This window comes from Crinia signifera, chromosome 4 (genome assembly GCF_055691185.1).
Source record: "Crinia signifera chromosome 4, ASM5569118v1, whole genome shotgun sequence".
NCBI classification, from domain to species: Eukaryota; Metazoa; Chordata; class Amphibia; order Anura; family Myobatrachidae; genus Crinia; species Crinia signifera.
The window spans coordinates 80,922,986-80,940,618 of record NC_139220.1 but is presented as its reverse complement, the minus strand read 5'-3'; the positions used below and the strand labels follow the sequence as shown (position 1 = coordinate 80,940,618).

Below are 17,633 nucleotides of genomic sequence, written 5' to 3'. Positions count from 1 at the left end.
TGCTTCCCCATAGTGCATATATGTACTGCCCCAAGTAATACTCATCACCTATGCTTCTGCGGATCTCCTTCTGCTTGGGTAGCTCTGCCCCATCCAGTGCTTGTAGCTCCATTCCCTCTGTCGCTGCCTGTCAGACATGGTGATAGGCGCAGCGCCGGCAGCATCAGGACAGCAGCAGGGAGAATGCTGGCCCTGTAGATGGTGGTGACAGAGATCTGTCCGTATTTCTTTATTCACTTAATATTAATCTGTATATCAAAAAATGTCCCCCTTCAGAATTGGAGACAAAAACTCCTTAAAAATGGCCATGTGTCCCATTTAAATCAATAATAAATAGAGGAAAAAATCACTATAACTAGACTCTCTACACCAGTGCTGCTTCTCCTACAGTGTGTTGTGATTTGCCGGCGGAGTTGTGTGGACCATGGTGGATGTGGGTATGAGTGCAGCTCTTTTTGGTGTCACCCTAGTGATGCCACTGGTGCAGAGCATATGTGCCTACTCTCCTGGGATGAGGGGAAGGCTACCTAAAAATTTGGTGCAGCTACGCGCCCCCTGGGAAAGTGGGCAAGTCTTCTGGATCCTGCTTCCACTGGCCCTATCCCCTTCAGCCACTGGCACCACCTGCACCCAGCTGCAAAAGTGGGTGGTCCAGGAAGCAGATGATCTTGTTCATGGTAGAGGGGTGCAAACTAATGCAACTGTGCATCCATGCCCCTGCACTGCCCTCCATAGATGCCACACCCCTCCTGCACTGACCTGGCTAAATGAGGCAGCTAGTTTTACTAACCACAATAACATTATTGTCTATGTAATATCACGATTCTTATCATATTTACTAGCAATACATGATGGTATATTACCATATGTAATATTTATTTGCAGTAAGATTGAGGTTTTCTTTCTAACTTATTTTAAACTGCAATCTGTCCCACTATTGCACAGCAGGTAAGCAGGGGACTAATCCATAAACAAAAGCCCAAATTGCAGAACAATATTGGATGAGTCTGTATAGTTAGGATAGGATGTTACTTTATAGTTAGATACTGGTACCTATTTCAGAATAAATCCTTTACATCTCAGAGACCTATACAGGTTGTGTATACCTTATCCAAATATCCGTTATCCAAATTATTCCGAAAACCATACATTCCAGAAAGTGAAAAAGAAAATTACTTGCTAAAAGCACTACTGCGGACATCTGTAACTGCACTACTGAGGGCATGGGGCCAGATCCACTAAGCTTCAAAGTGATAAAATGGAGAGTGATAAACAGCCAGCCAATCAGCTCCTACCTACCATGTCACAGCCTGTGTTTGAAAAATATTGGACAGTAGCTGATTTGGCTGGTTGTTTCTCACTCTCCATTTTATCTCCATTTTATCACTTTTGAAGCTTAGTGCATCTGCCCGATGATATGTAACTGGCACTAAATATGTGCAAGGACATGATTGCTTGCCATTTAAATTCATTGCCTGAGATTGCAAACAAACTTTATTTCATGTTTTGAAACCTTGTTTCATGCACAAATAAAATATATTTTCATGTGTTTGTTGTTTGTACAACATAAATGCAAGATACCTCAAGATACATAATTGACATATAAAAAGTCTGAAATACAGAATAATAGGTTATCCAAAACTCTTCTGGTCCCGAGTATTTTGGATAAGGGATACTCAACCTGTATCTCTATAAAAACGCCATAATTACTAAAATTGTTTAAACCCTAAGGGTGAGCGCTTTCGTTTTATTTGATCTTTATATGATTTTCTATAAGAGGGTGAGTAATCCCTCTTCCTTGAGAGCAGCAGACCTACAAGAGATAAATGTAACTTTTGGAGCCATGTGAAATCCCTCTCCCTCTCTTTTTTGAATTCTTAGACATGATCTGAATTTTCAAAACTAATGAATTTCTACCACTCACAATGAGAAAAGCAATGAAATTACGATAATTAAGGCTGACGCCTAAATGAATGTGTTCATGCGCAATACAGTTTTGGTATGCCATGGCACCCTGTGGTTACTGCAATATTGTCTCTTACCGTTGCCAAGCAAAACGCATTCACAGTTGTCCAGTGTTCCATTATTCATGCTGTATCTCCAATTAACTGGGAATTGATCAGCCAGGTTTAGCATCTTCTTTAAAGCATCATAAATAAAAATACAGCTTATTAGTGCACAAAAGCACTCTTCGGTGAAACGGGTAAAATACTGAACCAAATAAGCCGCATTAGTGGCCACTAAAATGAGACAAAAAAATACTATCCAAAGTCCAACCCAAAGTCGAAATTCCAAATATTCTAAACTGTAGTCTCTGAAAAACACGAAGATGGAAGCTGGTTTAATCAATGAACTTAATTTAAGAAATTTGTACATGGAGGTTATTTATAATAAAATAAAAAATGTCTCTATCTGCAGCTGATTCTAGACCATATCACATAATAGAATAGTGGGGTACAAGAGAATAGAAGATGCCCTTCTCAGGTACAGATGCAGCAGGTCAATCAAACATCAATAGGCTATACATTATTTCTGTGCACAGGACTCCTCCTGCAGACAGTTCCTGTACTTAAAAACCATGAGCTGCAAACAGGTTAGCTGACGACCTAGAACAGATCAGTAGTATTGTATCGATACTTTTTATTTCCGCTATTCTCTCTATAGTTAAATGCAATGGATTCCATCAGAAGGATGATAAGTCTGCTGCTCAGATATTGCTAATATTGAATAATTTGGGAGAAGCAAACTAAATTGGACAATGTTATATGAGATGCAAAGAGATGGTGGAAACAATGATTTTTTTAAATGTGTACAACTAGTGGTAGGGTATTTCATTGCTAACATATTAACCCTTTGAGTGCCAAGTTATTTTGTAAATATACAGTGCAGTAGGTGGGAAAATTGGCAAGCAAAAATTTTTTTTCTTCATTATAATGGGGGTTATTTTAGTTCACTCCTTCTAACAAATTCCTTCTCAGATGGACAAAACCATGTGCACAGCCATAATATTGATTAACAGATTAGCCATTGAAGATGTTCTTAAGGTATGGTCTGCTGAGGACTGTTGGAGTTTGGTTAGCTTTGGATTCTTGAGATGGAGTGGAATAACCTTGTCCTAAACACTCAGTCGTAGGGATATCGTAGGACATGGTCAACATTTAAAATGTTTGCAACAAAGTCAACATGAGTTTTTCAGGATTTTTTTTTTTAAACTTACTTGTTGTTACTTCACAATGCAAGTGGGCATAGAGTTAGATTCTAATAGTGGTACACTTATACATTGTCCTTCAGTGGCGTAGCTATATTATACTCCACTGAGGAGAGGAGCCGGGACCGCAGCGACAACTAAATCTGCGGGTCTGTGGTGGCGGAGTTACAATAGCCCCGCAGCCCCCCAGCATTCGCACCTACACAGCGCCTCCCCGCTACCGCGGAGGCTGCGGCGCTATTGGTGCGCCACTGTTGTCCATGTCAACAGTCACCAAATTTAAAAAAAATAAAAATAAATCATGTAGACTTTTTGACCTGTTGACATAACAAATATCTGCATTTTGAATGTGTCGATAATTTGACCATCTGTAATTAGACTGTAGATAAATCATTCTGAACTTGTATAGAAGACACTACGGTTTAGATATACTAGTGATGATCAGTCTGCAAAATGACAAAAAAGAAAGGTGAGCACCACCAGTTATGAGTGCCCACAAACATGCAAGACACTTGAATTCCCCATATAAATGTGAGGAGCAACATTAGCATATTGTAATATAGGATAAGAAAAAACAAAATAACTTTGGAATTGTTTGTGTCATACAATAAAACCCATGCACCAGTAGGGGGGGTTTCTGAGTACCTAGAAACCCCCCAGAAATCTAAGGGCCCTAGACTAAAAGCTGAGGGTCCCCTCTTTCCATGGATACAATAATTTTAAAAATCGGCTCTGGGGAACCAGAGATATCTGACTTCAAAGCAGTGGACCCCATCCAAGCCTGTTAATTGCTCTTCCCAGTCAGATATTTCAGGTTCTGTCTGACTTAGAGTTTTTCTGAGGATATATTCCAAAAGGTGGGACTCTCTTCCTTTGAGGGACACTAGTAGCTTGTCTCTACTCTGCCCAGAACCGGAGATATCAGCAGTAAATTGGGTAATTAGTGAAAATTACTGATCCAGGCCCTACATGCTGAGCGGTTGATATAATACCCCCTACCACCTTTTTTTTTTTTAAATAACTTTAGTGGAAACAAGGAATACTCACTTGCTAAAAGTATACAAAAGTTTCTCAAAGACCAGGACTGGTCCTGTGCTGCTTAGAATGGTCAATGGCTGTCCAGAAAATAAACAAAATAATCCTCCGCAAATTCCTGTGCCAATAAAGTTTTCAAGAACTCCCTAGGGTAAACACAGATATCATTTATTAATACCAGTCAGAGTGAACTAGAATGGTTTTCAATGTAATCAATTTTTTTTATTTTAATGTGCTAATAGTTGAATTTTTAGATACTCACAGAATAACTATTTCCCTTCATATTGAAAAATCACATATTTAAGGTCTGTACCGTTGTGCATGACTAAAATGTGCCCAAAATAATGCTGGGAATTGAATATGAAAAAAGTGAGTACAAATAATCTTAACCCACTCTCACTTGCTCACTTTGTGCAACGCAAGACCGGGTACAGCTTAAGATGTGAGTGAGTGAGTAGCAAGGGTCACCGAGCCACAAACTACTAGTCACTGAGATCTTCATGATACCCCATGTCACAAGAGTACAGGAGGTACTCTGTGGTGGCTGCATCATTTTTCTAACACTACTTAATTCCATGTCCAATCAGGCTTAACTGCCAAAAATGCACCCAAGACCAAAATAAAATATCCAATATACATTTACTTATAGTATACAGCAGCAGGTTTTGACCACTGTGCCTTGAAAAAACTCACTGCGAAACGTGCATCAGCGTTTTACGTGAGCGGGGGGAATACTGGGTTAAATTGTATACTTTACAAATGTGAATTGAATGTTTTAGCCTAGTGGTGTGCCTATTGTCACTGTGATCGGCATCGTTCTGCCGCTCACTACCACGTTCTGTTTGTGGTCAGCTGCTCACTACCATGTGACGGCACACACTGAATTGGCTGCAGCACTTAACGCCGTTTGCACCTAGTCTCCCTACAGTATATTTAAATGAAATAGTAGGCGGATGTAGGGATGTTCGCACTTTGTTTACAGTTATTAAACCTACCCCCCTCATTTAACAAAGTGCACCCCACATTCTTCCAAGTACTGAACATTAAAAAGACCACTGGTGTTCACCCCCCGCAACATCAGGAAAGTTATTTCCTTTTTAATATTGTATTTCGTGTCATGTATGGTTTTATACCTTTGCAGCAATCTTAAATAACACTATTAATAGTTATATTTTATTTCTATCCCTTTCTCTCCTATGTGCACCGCAACAAAGACACACTTTTGTTTCTTGATATTTGCTCCTTTTGTGTCACGCGGTAGCAAGGATTCGGTATGAAATCCCGATGGTCAAAATCCCGAATGGGTCATCATACCGACAAGGACAAAATCCTGACAAGGTCAAAATCCCAACATTTAAAATCCCGACAAGGTCAAAATACCGACATATAGAATGTACAGGTGAAACAGTCAACATGACTTTCTGTGCACAGGTCGCGAGGTCGAGATGGGTTTTTTCACAGTCTTTTCCCCCTGTTTTTGAGCCCGAAGCGTGGCGAGTGCAGCGAACCCCGCAAGGGGACGCGGAAAACATGTGAAGTAATACGCGTCCCCTCGCGAGGCTCGCTGTGCTCGCCACGCTTCGGGCTCGGTGGCTCGCTGCGCTCGCCACACTATATAAAATGAACTCCACGCCGACGTGGATAGTGGGGGTATGAAAAGGTCGGAGGACGCGTACCGCCGCCCCTCGTGGGCTCGCTACCCTCCCCACGCTTCAGGTTGCCGTTGATACTGGGGTGGCGGTAACAATGGGGGGGGGGGGGGCATTTCACATAGTAATCACCCATCAGGGTGGGTGTACAATTAACAATCGGGTCTGGGGGTGCATTTAACATTGTAATCGGGCATCAGGGTGCCTGTACAATGTTATATCGGGTATAATCACGTTGCGTCGCATCGCATCACATCGCATCGCATCGCATGCCACTAGTTAAGGCATGCGATGCAATGCGATATTAAAATTGTACATTCCTCCCGGGAAAGGCTCAAAATCGGGTCCAATCGCATCGCATGCCTTAATTAGTGGCATGCGATGCGATATATCGGGCGCCCAGATAATACACATATACCAAAGGTAATTTAACCCATTGACCTATTTCCAGTGCGATCGATCACTCTCTGTTTAAAATAGTGTGTGACCTGCATCACATAACATCATAAAAGTGTAAAAGACCTAAACATGTTTATTCTGGAGTAGAGAATGGAAAGGGTGTGTTCAAATACACAAAGGGTTTTAACCCCTTCGCTGGCACTCCAAAGAATTTTCCGGGCTATGCGCCAGTGCCCAGTCTGGCAAACCTGGAAAATCCTCAGGAGTGCCACTGCCTGCGCTCCCTCTTTCCAGGCAGCGCCACTGAGCTGAGATCAGTGCTGTGCTCAGCTTCAACTGCTGCCCGGCTCCTGCTGCACAGCCTTGCCTACATCGCAAGGGCCGGGCAGCGGCTGATCTAGTGCGTGGTGCTGTCTGACCCCTGGAAACAGAGTGGGGAACACTCCGTAAAGAAAAAAAATTGTATTAGAGCTCGAGAACATGCATTGAAACTGAAGGGAGGCAGATTCAGGAGAAATTAAGGAAAAATTACTTTATGGAAAGGGTAGTTAATAAGTTTAATTACCAACTGTCAGAGATGGTACTGGCTAAGACAGTAAAGCATTTTTAACATGCTTGGGATAGGCACTGTATATGAATAGTCTTACAAAGAAATGAGGAACAAACAGGTTTGATGTTACCTAAAGGAGAAATAAAAGAGTTTACTAAATGGGCCAAATGGTTTTGATCTGCCATCAAATCCTATGTTTGTATTTGAACTTACCTTCGTGTTTCTTTTTGAATATATACATTTACTTTAGAATACATATACATTTTATTAATAATAAAAAGATGTGCAATACATACCATCATATTGTCAGTAGCATCTCCGAGCATACCACCAAAAGTAATAGCATTTGTTGCTGTTGCCAAATAGATAAACAAAATAGTTGAGAAACATTGTAAATTGAGGGCATCATAAAAATCACTCCAATACCATGGTGCCTTTCTTCTGACATCCTTCACGAGTCCACCAAAACACCTTAATGACAAATACAGCATATGTAATATTATAAAAGGACATGTCATCTTTCAATAAGTGTTCCGCCATGTACATGTATTGCAAAAATCAGACAACTCTTTTAGCTGGGTCACTCTTGTAGACAAAATAATTGTTATTTAAACATTAAAGTTTATTAGTATACATTACTATAGTATACATATGTGTACATGCTTTCTTCTGTCAATCAAGCCGTTATACTCCCAATAACAAATCAGATATAATATATAATTCTAGTAGGAATAATATCAATAGTGATCAAATTAGCAATGGTAAAAGTGTACATCTTTCTAAAAGATGTTCATACAGTGTATACGATATACAAGATACACAATATTTTAGGTACTCATACAACAAACAGTATTGCAGCCATTGTTGTACAGGATTTTCAATAATGGATAGAATGCATTACTGTATTTGTTGGTAATCTACAATAAACATGTAATAAATGGGTAGGTATTGTAGGTATTTGTTACCAAAGCTTGAGCTGTCTTAGACCATGATGTGGTGGAGTGTGCCTTAATTATAGGTGGAACTGCCTGACCTTCTTGCTTATAGGCAAATTAAATGTTGTCTCTACTCCAGCGAGAAATTGTTTGCTTTGTGGGAGCCAAGCCTCTTCTGACCCCCTCTGGAATGATGAATAGATGTTTAGTCTCCCTAACTGTATCTATTAATTTGGAGATATATAGAAATGGCCCTCACCAGATTAATATATACAAAGAACTGTTATAGTTCATTGGATAAAAAGTTTATATTTACACTTCCCATACGGATCTGTCGCTCCTATTCAGGAGCAAGGACATTCCTAATCAGTACATAATAAAGACTAGGTGGTTGATCAGTCAATTAAGCTCTGAGCAGTGAGTATATCCTGGTCCTAAGGAATAATTGTATTCATTGGTTTTATATGTTGCATATTAATTGATATTTTAGTTATTTGTAAAGGTCTATTCTTTATATATGTCAATGACAATAAATTGATGCATATTTGTTATCCACAAGCGCTCCCTTTTCTGAATGATTAATTATAATTTAACCATGTCTTTATAAGAAACTTATGGTAAAGCTCTAATGTACTACTTCTGTCTAACTTCCAGCAATCAAAAAGTTGTCCAAGTATGGCCAGATCTAGATGGTTTCAATTGGGCAATTAGAGTAACTAGAACTTTCATTACTACCCTTGGTGATGTGGTAAGAGCATGTGAACTACCTTGCAGGGAGAATCTCAGAAACCTTCAGTCTTCCTGCTTGATGCCAATATGCTTCTTTTAAGTCTATTGATGCAAAACATTTTCCTTTTTTGATGCCCGTAATAATAGAACTCAACGTTTTGATCCAAACTCATCTTCACAAATAAATGTAGGAGTCTTAGGTCCAGAATTGTCCTGTAACCTGTGGGATTCTTTCCTACCAGGAATGAATTGGAATAAAAAACTCTTCTGTGCTGATTTTCTGGAACCAATTCTATTGCATTGATATCCAAAAGACTTTGTCAAGAGAGCTTCACTTTCCTTGTTACATTTGTTTTGAGGAATTTAATCTTCTTTGTGGTACAAAGTTTTTTGATCTGCACTGGACTTGCCACCTCTATGACATCTTAAATGGTGGATTTTGAGGTGAAAATTATAGTACTAACCAACTTCACATAGTTTTTTAAAAATGATACTTTCCTTTATTATTCAGTGGTTGATGGTGCTCCCTGAGTCAGAGAAAAAAATATTTTTGCAAGGAGGAAAGAAGACTCATTGCTGAGGCACTCTTTCTTTAATTCTAGGGTCCGTAACTATATTGTGATGTACCGACATGATATTAAAATATAACTTTTATTTTTATCTATTAAAAAATTGCAGTAAGGTGAGTATCAAGTATTCTATAAAACACAAACAAGCAAACAAACAAGTATAAAACATAAGAGACAGGCAACCATCCAGTTGGACAACTGTAATGGTAACAATCATATTTATCTAAAGTTCATTTACAATTGAAATTGCACTGGAACCTCAGATCCGGAATGAGATTGACTTAATTGTAATTTAGATATAAATACCTTTGGACTTAAAATTCCTTACTTCCTGGCATCAATTTAAGTCATATTTCTCAAACACCTCGTCAGACACAGCAAATGTCATATTCTTATTTAACCATCATGTAAATAAATTTGAGCATCTTATCAATCAAATCAAATCAAATTGGAAGGATTTCCTGATATAGGCCCTTATTCTGGTTGGTGCGGTAATATCCGCGTGCGTTAGTGCCGCCGATGTTTTGTGTCTGCGCATGTGCAGAGGCGTCTCTGCGCATGTGCGAGCGGGGCGTACGGCCAAATCCCGCATGAAATGTGAACACTCCGAACAGGGGGTGGAGAGGGGCGTGAAGGGCTATTTGGGCTCATTACCATATGTGTACGCCCCGCGTTTCATGGCGTTCCCATGCAAACACTGGGCGTACGTATGGTAATGCGGCCGTGACGCATGTGTAGGGGGCGGACATATGACATCGCCGGATGTCAGCTGCCCGCCCAGATCCCTGCTTTTGCACGGAAAAATGTCCGTGTGGTCTGAGGTTGTGGGAGCTGGTGGACCACTCGGTCCTGCATTCGATGGTCTGCGACCATCGAATGATGGGGGAGGTTCCCTGAGATGGAGGAGGCGTATTCCATGAAAAATACATGTGCGGTCCGTTCGGACAGCTTCTTACCGCGTACGGACGGAGTTGGCGATCCGTATGGAAGGCGGGGTTTCGCACGCATATTCGAAACCGGCCACACCGATCAGAATAAGGGCCATAGTTCTCTATTACACGGCTATGTTGCTCAATCCTCTGTAATTGAGGAGATATAAGATTTATTTGCTATTTTGTATGACCCCGTCCTGCCACATATATACTGTATATACACATATATATTTTTTATTATTATTTTACCCTGTAACTATATACCAATGATCAGAAAATCATGGCCAGCCTGGCAGTTGCTACTCTCTGTGGCCTCCGAGTATACAGTGGGAGACTGCTGATTCATCTACATTTCCATAACGTATGCTGCTACTGTATCTGCAACCACACGGTGAGGGATGCTGCCCGATTAGCAGTGATTGGCTGCAAGGCAGAACAAGAAAGCAGAGGGGCCAGGATGTCCCCTAGATTGGCAGCTGCCGGAGGATTATCTTCCAGCAGCCTTTCCCATAGGTTTTCTGCTTCCCTATATAAAGCCGGTTAGCTCAAGTGGTCTGTTTATCTTGTCTGACTGCAGCACTGTTCGCTGAACTCCATACAAAAGTATGCGGTAGGTCATTTGTTTTCTGTGCTACAATATATATTGGAAGAACTTTCCATTGTGATTACTAATTGGGAACACAGCAGAGAGGTAAGATGGCATTTCTATAAACTCCTAAAAGAATCCAGGAAAAACATACTTATCTGATTTCAGGAGTTCTTCAGCAACATGAGGATGTCCATGCAGTAATCTCTCTTCTTCATGTGCTTTTGCATTGCAGTGGCTCTTTGATTCTCGCTGTAACATTAATCTTCTGTTAAAAAAACAAAAAACAAAAAAACAACTTTTAAAGTATAGTCAGTATAAAGCAGTTGGATATTAGAATGTACTTTGCACAGTAATGAGACACCCAGTTGCATATGGGTAGCATATATTGCAGGTTTTCATTATAATACGCTCATATCTGTACTTTGTTTATACCAGGTAAAGTGGCTTGATAACATACACGCCAATAACAAACGCTAAGCTGTGATACTTATTGCGCTGCCTTGCGACTAGGCGAGCCGTGGCAGGTTGGTGGGACAAACGCCATAGGCAGGCTAAACGAGAGCGGCTCCATCCGTAATGAAGCTGTGTAGGTGGTTGTGTATACCGGATAGGTCGGTGAAAGTTGTTGTTCAGACTGACCTCTGCAGATACATCTTGCAGATATATCAGCATATTTGACTGTGCGTATGAGGGACCCACTGACCGCCTCTATACTGTCAATGCTAAAATTACAGTACATTTGTTACCAAATATATAGTTTAATGCAGCATCATTTACAAAGATCGACTATTGTATGGTGTAATTTACAGAGGCGGATTGGCCCACCGGGAAACCGGGCCATTCCAACCGGGCCATGCAGCGTCATCCCCCGTTCCCGGGCCGGATTTCTATCCCAATCTGCCCCTGGTTATTTGAAATTAAAATGACATATACTCTATACGATTCAGCTAAATGAGGATGTAACGTGAAATAAAATCAAGTAAAAATATATATACATATATATGTATATACAGTATATATACTGTATATCTATCTATCTATCTATCTATCTATACTGTATATATGTATGAAACCAAAAGCCCTGCACTCTCACCATTAACCCAGGCGTCCGCTGGGGTGCCGTTTAGAGAGTACTGTAATAAGTCAGCACTACCAATTACATACCCAGAAATCCCAAAAGAGGGAAAAACAGTACCCCTAACCCATTGCTAGATAGCTGTTTACTACTGCTGCTTATATTGCCATCGCCTTGACAAAGGTCAAAGGTCCGCACCAGGACCGAAACGTCGGCAGGCTATCGAATGGATTAAACTCGGGATTTATACCTTCATGAGAAGAATGGTGAGTGCTGTTTTCCCCTCTTTTGGGATTTCTGGGTATATATATATATATATATATATATATATATATATATATGTATATATAAAAATATATAATTAGCAGCATTTCCTTTAGGTGGAACGCAGGGTGCGTTCCACTCGTAATTACTATGGAAGCAGAGTTCTATTCAGGGATAGCCCTATAATATAAGGAGATTTTCTTATGGTGGAACGCACAGTGCGTTCCTCCGCCGTCTCCCGCACTTCCGGGTAGCTGGCGCCTCGCGTATATGTTTGGTGTGAAGCACCAGGAAGTGGCTTTTCCTATGGAACGCATGATGCGCTCCATCATCAATCCCCGCTCGTCCACGCTACTAAAGGCGGATATGACGTCATTGGAACGCATATTACACCCACCGTGCGTTCCATGACGGATTAAATTCGACTATCTCTTTTTTCTGAAGCTATATACACCGTCACTGTATGTTTTTTTCTTTATTATGCTAGCGCCAGTTAAATTATTAATACCTAAAAGGAGAAAAAAAAAAAAAAAATTCCATATGCCCATTTATAGGCACTTGATAGTTCACATCCCATTAACAGCTACAGGAAGTGACGTTTTTTCTACACCCTATATATACCCAGCTCACTCACTGGTCTGTCACTCTCACTTTTGGAGCTGAGCAGTACACATCTTTCCATTGGGCTACTAGTAAGTACTCACCTATATTGGTAAATTTTTGCTGTTTGAAGTCATGGTTTAATATGTGAGTTGAACACGCTGTTGTTCCTCTAAAATTAATTTTTTCAAGAATGTAATCCGTTAAAAAATTATGAAAAATATATATATATTTTTTTTTTTTTTTTTAATGTACATTTCTTTAGTCGGAAATAGTATGTATTGATATATACTTTATTTAATTCTATGTATTTTTCTGTCAATCTCTGCCCTACTTGCAGAGGTTGCTGAATTGATTATAATAGAGTGTCAATCTTATTCACTTCACCAGATTCCCCTTATCTATCTACAATTGAAAGTGGTCATTATAGCCGTATAACTTTGAATGGTTTCTCTATTTGTTTATCCATCTGTAAACAAGCTGGTGGTATGTACTTTTTTCATCATACTTCAAAAGGAAAATAATCTGTTTTGAATTAAGCGAAATGTTATACTGAGGATTTTTATTGAACTTTAATTCTAGGACATTATGTTATAATCACCTAAGGACATCTCTTCTTTGTGAAATTTCTATATTTGGTTGGTGTCCAAACCCTAAACCATTGACTGGTATGTGATCCAAAGGACCAATATCTAATCGTTTTCCTTCTCCCTTTTCTTACACCTGCTCAACCTATTACCCTCTTCTTATTATTTGTTTTTATCCAATTTATGGACATTGTATTTATTTGTATTTACTGTAATTCACAGTGTGACCATCGTTGTCTACTGTTGTATTGTGCCCCTGAGGAAGTTGTGTTCACGACGAAACGCGTTGGGCCTATTGGGCGCATTTCGACTGTTGACCTGAATTGTGTTTATGTCATTTTATACATTGTAAAGTGTATCAATTCGACCTTTGTTTATACTGCTATGCTCTGTGAGCAAATGTTTATTAAATTTTTCCTATTTTAAACCATACTGTCTTAAATAATTGAAAGGTCCTAGCGCACCCTGAAAACCCCTTTTCTCTCTCTATATATATGTATATATAAAAATATATATATATATACTGTATATATACATACACCAGGGTACTTGGTATGATGGTATGATCCCCACTCCAAGAAAGTACTTCTAATTCCAAGTGTATTACCTTCTTTTATATATTTTTTAATAAATGTTTTATATCTGAAAGAAGTCTTGGTTGATAATAATTCTACATCAAGTGGAGAGACTGAATACATTGTGTTTTTGAATTGTACATGGGGGCTTAATAACACTATTGGGTTGTGTAATGGATTGTGTGGATCCCTCAAGTAGGGGATCTAGTGTTAATAGCGACCGCCCCATATCTAGTGCAAATACTTAGTGATGTTGTATTGTTGAGATATATATATATATATATTTTTTATATGTGTTTTTTATATTTGTGAGTCCTGCAGGCTGATACCGTCTGGAAGTTGATATTTATTTTTGTATCACTCATCACTACTATTTATTCATTGTAATTATGTCTATATTTATATTTATACATATGTATTATATTTATTAATATATTTTTATACATATACTAATTAATCACTTTATATATTTTTTCACCTAATTAGATTATATTTATAGATAAATGCATATATTTATATTTTCTATAAAGATTCTACCCATTTATGTATTTGTACTTTAGCACTCACCACTTTATTACTTAGCACTTTATAATTAAAGATATTAGGTTATGTGCATATTGACCCTTTTGTTGATCAAACTCACAGATGTGTACCAGCGTGCATGACATTATGTATTATTTTTTCTCTGTATTTGATGTATTAAAATCTGTACCTTTAAATGTAATTTTAAAATGTGAATGATAAGTCTTGCCTGGCGGCACCTGCTATTAATTAAGCGGCTGGTTTAAAAGTTGGTGGATGTCAGGAGGTAGTCACACCCCCTGACGAAGTCCGAACCTGTGACGAAACGCGTTGGGCGTGGCTTCCAGTGATCCCGACGCTGTGGCGTCTCTGCTGTCCATGTCGATCTAAAGGAGTGGATCCGAGTGAGCGGTTGTTTGATGAGGTTCCTGCCGGCGACTGATCACTGCTTACGGCTGCTTTCATTCTGACCTTTCTGCCGCACTGCCCGACTACTCCCTGGCATGCATTGCTGTTTTTACCCTTAATGTACGTCAGTATTTTATAAGTAAAATTGTTATATTATATTATATTACTGATTGTGCGCTTCATTTACCTTCTTTTTGTATATATATATATATATATATATATATATATATATATATATATATATACGAGGCAAATAGCAGTCACTTGCTTTTAGGGCTTGCTGGAGCGGTGCACGAACGGAGCAGGATACATACAGAAGAGTATCGGCACTCACTCACACTGAATCAAATCTCGGAGGCTTAAAGCACCTTTAAGCCTCCAAGATTTGATTCAGTGTGAGAGTGCCGATATTCTTCTGTATATATTCTGTATATATATATATATATATATATATATATAAAATGTGTGTATATATAAAAAACATCTGCTGTATTCCTCCCCTTTAAGAATCAAATTAAATCTCATTCAGCTAATCAGAAGTAGCTGCCGATCACATTCATTATCAGTGTATATTATGCACTAGGAGTCTTGCGCTCGTAAGATATACTGTACAGGCAGTGGCAAACGCAGGATTTTCAGAAGGGGGTTTCCAGAGGGGTGGAGCAAAGCATGGAGATGGACACTTAGGTGACCCAGTATATGCCGGGTCAGTTAAAGTATTATAGATAGACCAAATGTATATAAATAATAATAATAATAATAAAAATATATATAAATATATATATATATATATACATACATATACATACATACATACAGGGGCATCAACAGCCGTGTAGACCCCTGGGCATAGCAATGTATTGGGGCCCCTACTGATCCTCCAGCTGTAGGGGTGGGGGAAGCTTTGATGTCCTGCGGGTGGTAGGGGGCATTATATTAACCGCTCAGCATGTAGGGCCTGGATCAGTAATTTCCACTAATTACCCATTTACTGCACAGATGGTGGGAGAAGGAGCGGGAGAAGTGGGCATTGGGCTGAATGAAGAGGCCCTGATACATAACTTCCAGGGTGGTAGAGGATGTTTAATATGCACAGGAGGGGTGTATAGTGGAGTGGGCTCATTATTCATAATTTTCTGGTGGAAGGACAGCTTGCTTGACTGCAGATACTGTATCTCCAGTTCCCGGAAATAGATTTCTTAGATTATAATGGAATTAAAAACTAGAGAATCCCACCTACCAAATGGTATTGGGGACTAGGGGATCAGAGTTCAGGAGGCAGAGCAATCTGCCAACGAATATAAAACTACATACCAGGTGTGTGGAGCTGGAGCAGTAACCAGCTGCTGGAAGGCTGATATCTCTGGTTCTGGGAAGAGTAGAGACAAGATTCTAGTGTCACTCAAAGCGAGAGAGTCTCAGCTTTTGGAATGTATCCTCAGAAAAACTCTAAGTCAGACAGAACCTGAAATATCCGACTGGGAAGAGCAATTAACAGGCTTGGATGGGGACCACTGATTTGAAGTCAGATATCTCCGGTTTCCATTGGCCGATTTTTACAATTCTTGTACCCATGGAAAGAGGGGACCCTCAGCTTTCAGCATAGGACCCTAAGACTCCTGGGGGGGTTTCTGGGTACCCAGAAACCCCCCCTGCGTGCACTACGGTGTACAGGCGCTTATGCATCTGTGTTGTCGAATAACCAAGTTGCATTAATTAGAACACACCCCCTACTTCACCTATAATTGAATGTTCCTGTCCTCCCTGTGTTCTGCCTCGCTAAGGAATCCTGAAAACAAGATCTGAATCCAAATGAAAGCATGAGAACTTTTTGCTGGGTACACACCTATAGATTTATCTGTCCAATCTGTCTGTGAGCAAATGATTGATTGATAGCTGCTTTGATTTGCTACTAAACACTGGAAAATGGACAAAAACAAATATTTAGAGAAATGTATTAGATTAAATTTATTTAGGCAATATGTCTGAATGACCATTGTCTGATTTCCAGCATATGGGAGCAAATGGTTGATTGTCATATGTTCCAATACATTATCAGATGGTTGGTCGCACCAGACAGACTGGACAGAAAATTTAAGTGTGTACCCAGCTTTAGTGTGCCTTAAAAACAGGGCTTAGACGCAAGCACAAAAAAAAAGATAATTTTTTTACTGTGTTAGATGTACCAAATTCTGAATCAGGGGATGTTGGAGAAAAGCAACAGCTAAAGGCAGAGTAATGCTTGAAAAGTGTACTGAAAACAGAGTAGTTTGGTATCTTAACTTAAATTGTAAATGTTGTCGTTTTTTTTCTGTAGTTGAAGATTAGAATATTCTCCTAGAATATTTTATTTAATCCTCCATATTACAAAGATTACTTGTACTGGTCACAGTAAAAGCTTATTATACAATCTTGTATTTAATGTGTATTGTATGATGCTTGAACTAAAGAGCAGATTCTCTCATGCACACCAGGCAACGTTACCTTCTTTGGGCTGATGGCAGAAATTTGGGCGGCTGAATACGCACAGTAGGATCCCATTTACCAGGAGGTAAAACAGCAACTTCGTCTAAAAAATCATCTATAGCTGCTTTCAGTTCATCTTTGTTCAGAGCCTTGTATGCAACCTTCCGGAACAACTGTAAGGAAAGAAAAAAGTCAAGCTGCATTAATATTATTTATTCCACCTACCATCAACCAGAAATATACAGATCCTCATCTAGCCTCCATGCAAAGGGCCTGATTCAGGCCTGATCACTACTGTGCGAATTAGCAAAGTACGGCAATCAGATAGCTGCTGCCCAGAGTGAAATCCCACCCTGTGCAAGTCCAAAAATGACGGACCTGCAAATCCATTCGCTACTCACTAACCATCTAATTCATTTGCCAGTCTGTACAAGTGTGTCAGTCATCTTGCGAAAATAGTAAACCGCTGACTTTTGTCAGTTTAGCCTCAAACATGTGCGCTACTACCTTTACACAGTTCAATAAATGCTCTGCTTGGGAA

The 17,633-nt window shown here is 39.5% G+C and overlaps 1 protein-coding gene across 1 annotated transcript in view; it reads right to left on the bottom strand.

Moving 5' to 3' along the window:
* Window positions 1-17,633, bottom strand: part of LOC146072950 (electrogenic sodium bicarbonate cotransporter 1-like) — a 117,655-nt gene that overhangs the window by 43,622 nt on the left and 56,400 nt on the right. The window contains exons 9-13 of the mRNA XM_083180119.1: window positions 17,111-17,265; window positions 10,747-10,860; window positions 7,138-7,312; window positions 4,256-4,389; window positions 2,043-2,314 (exon numbers count right to left, since the gene is read on the bottom strand). Of these exons, the coding sequence (XP_083036245.1) occupies window positions 2,043-2,314; window positions 4,256-4,389; window positions 7,138-7,312; window positions 10,747-10,860; window positions 17,111-17,265 (850 nt within the window). The remainder of the gene's footprint in view (window positions 1-2,042; window positions 2,315-4,255; window positions 4,390-7,137; window positions 7,313-10,746; window positions 10,861-17,110; window positions 17,266-17,633) is intronic.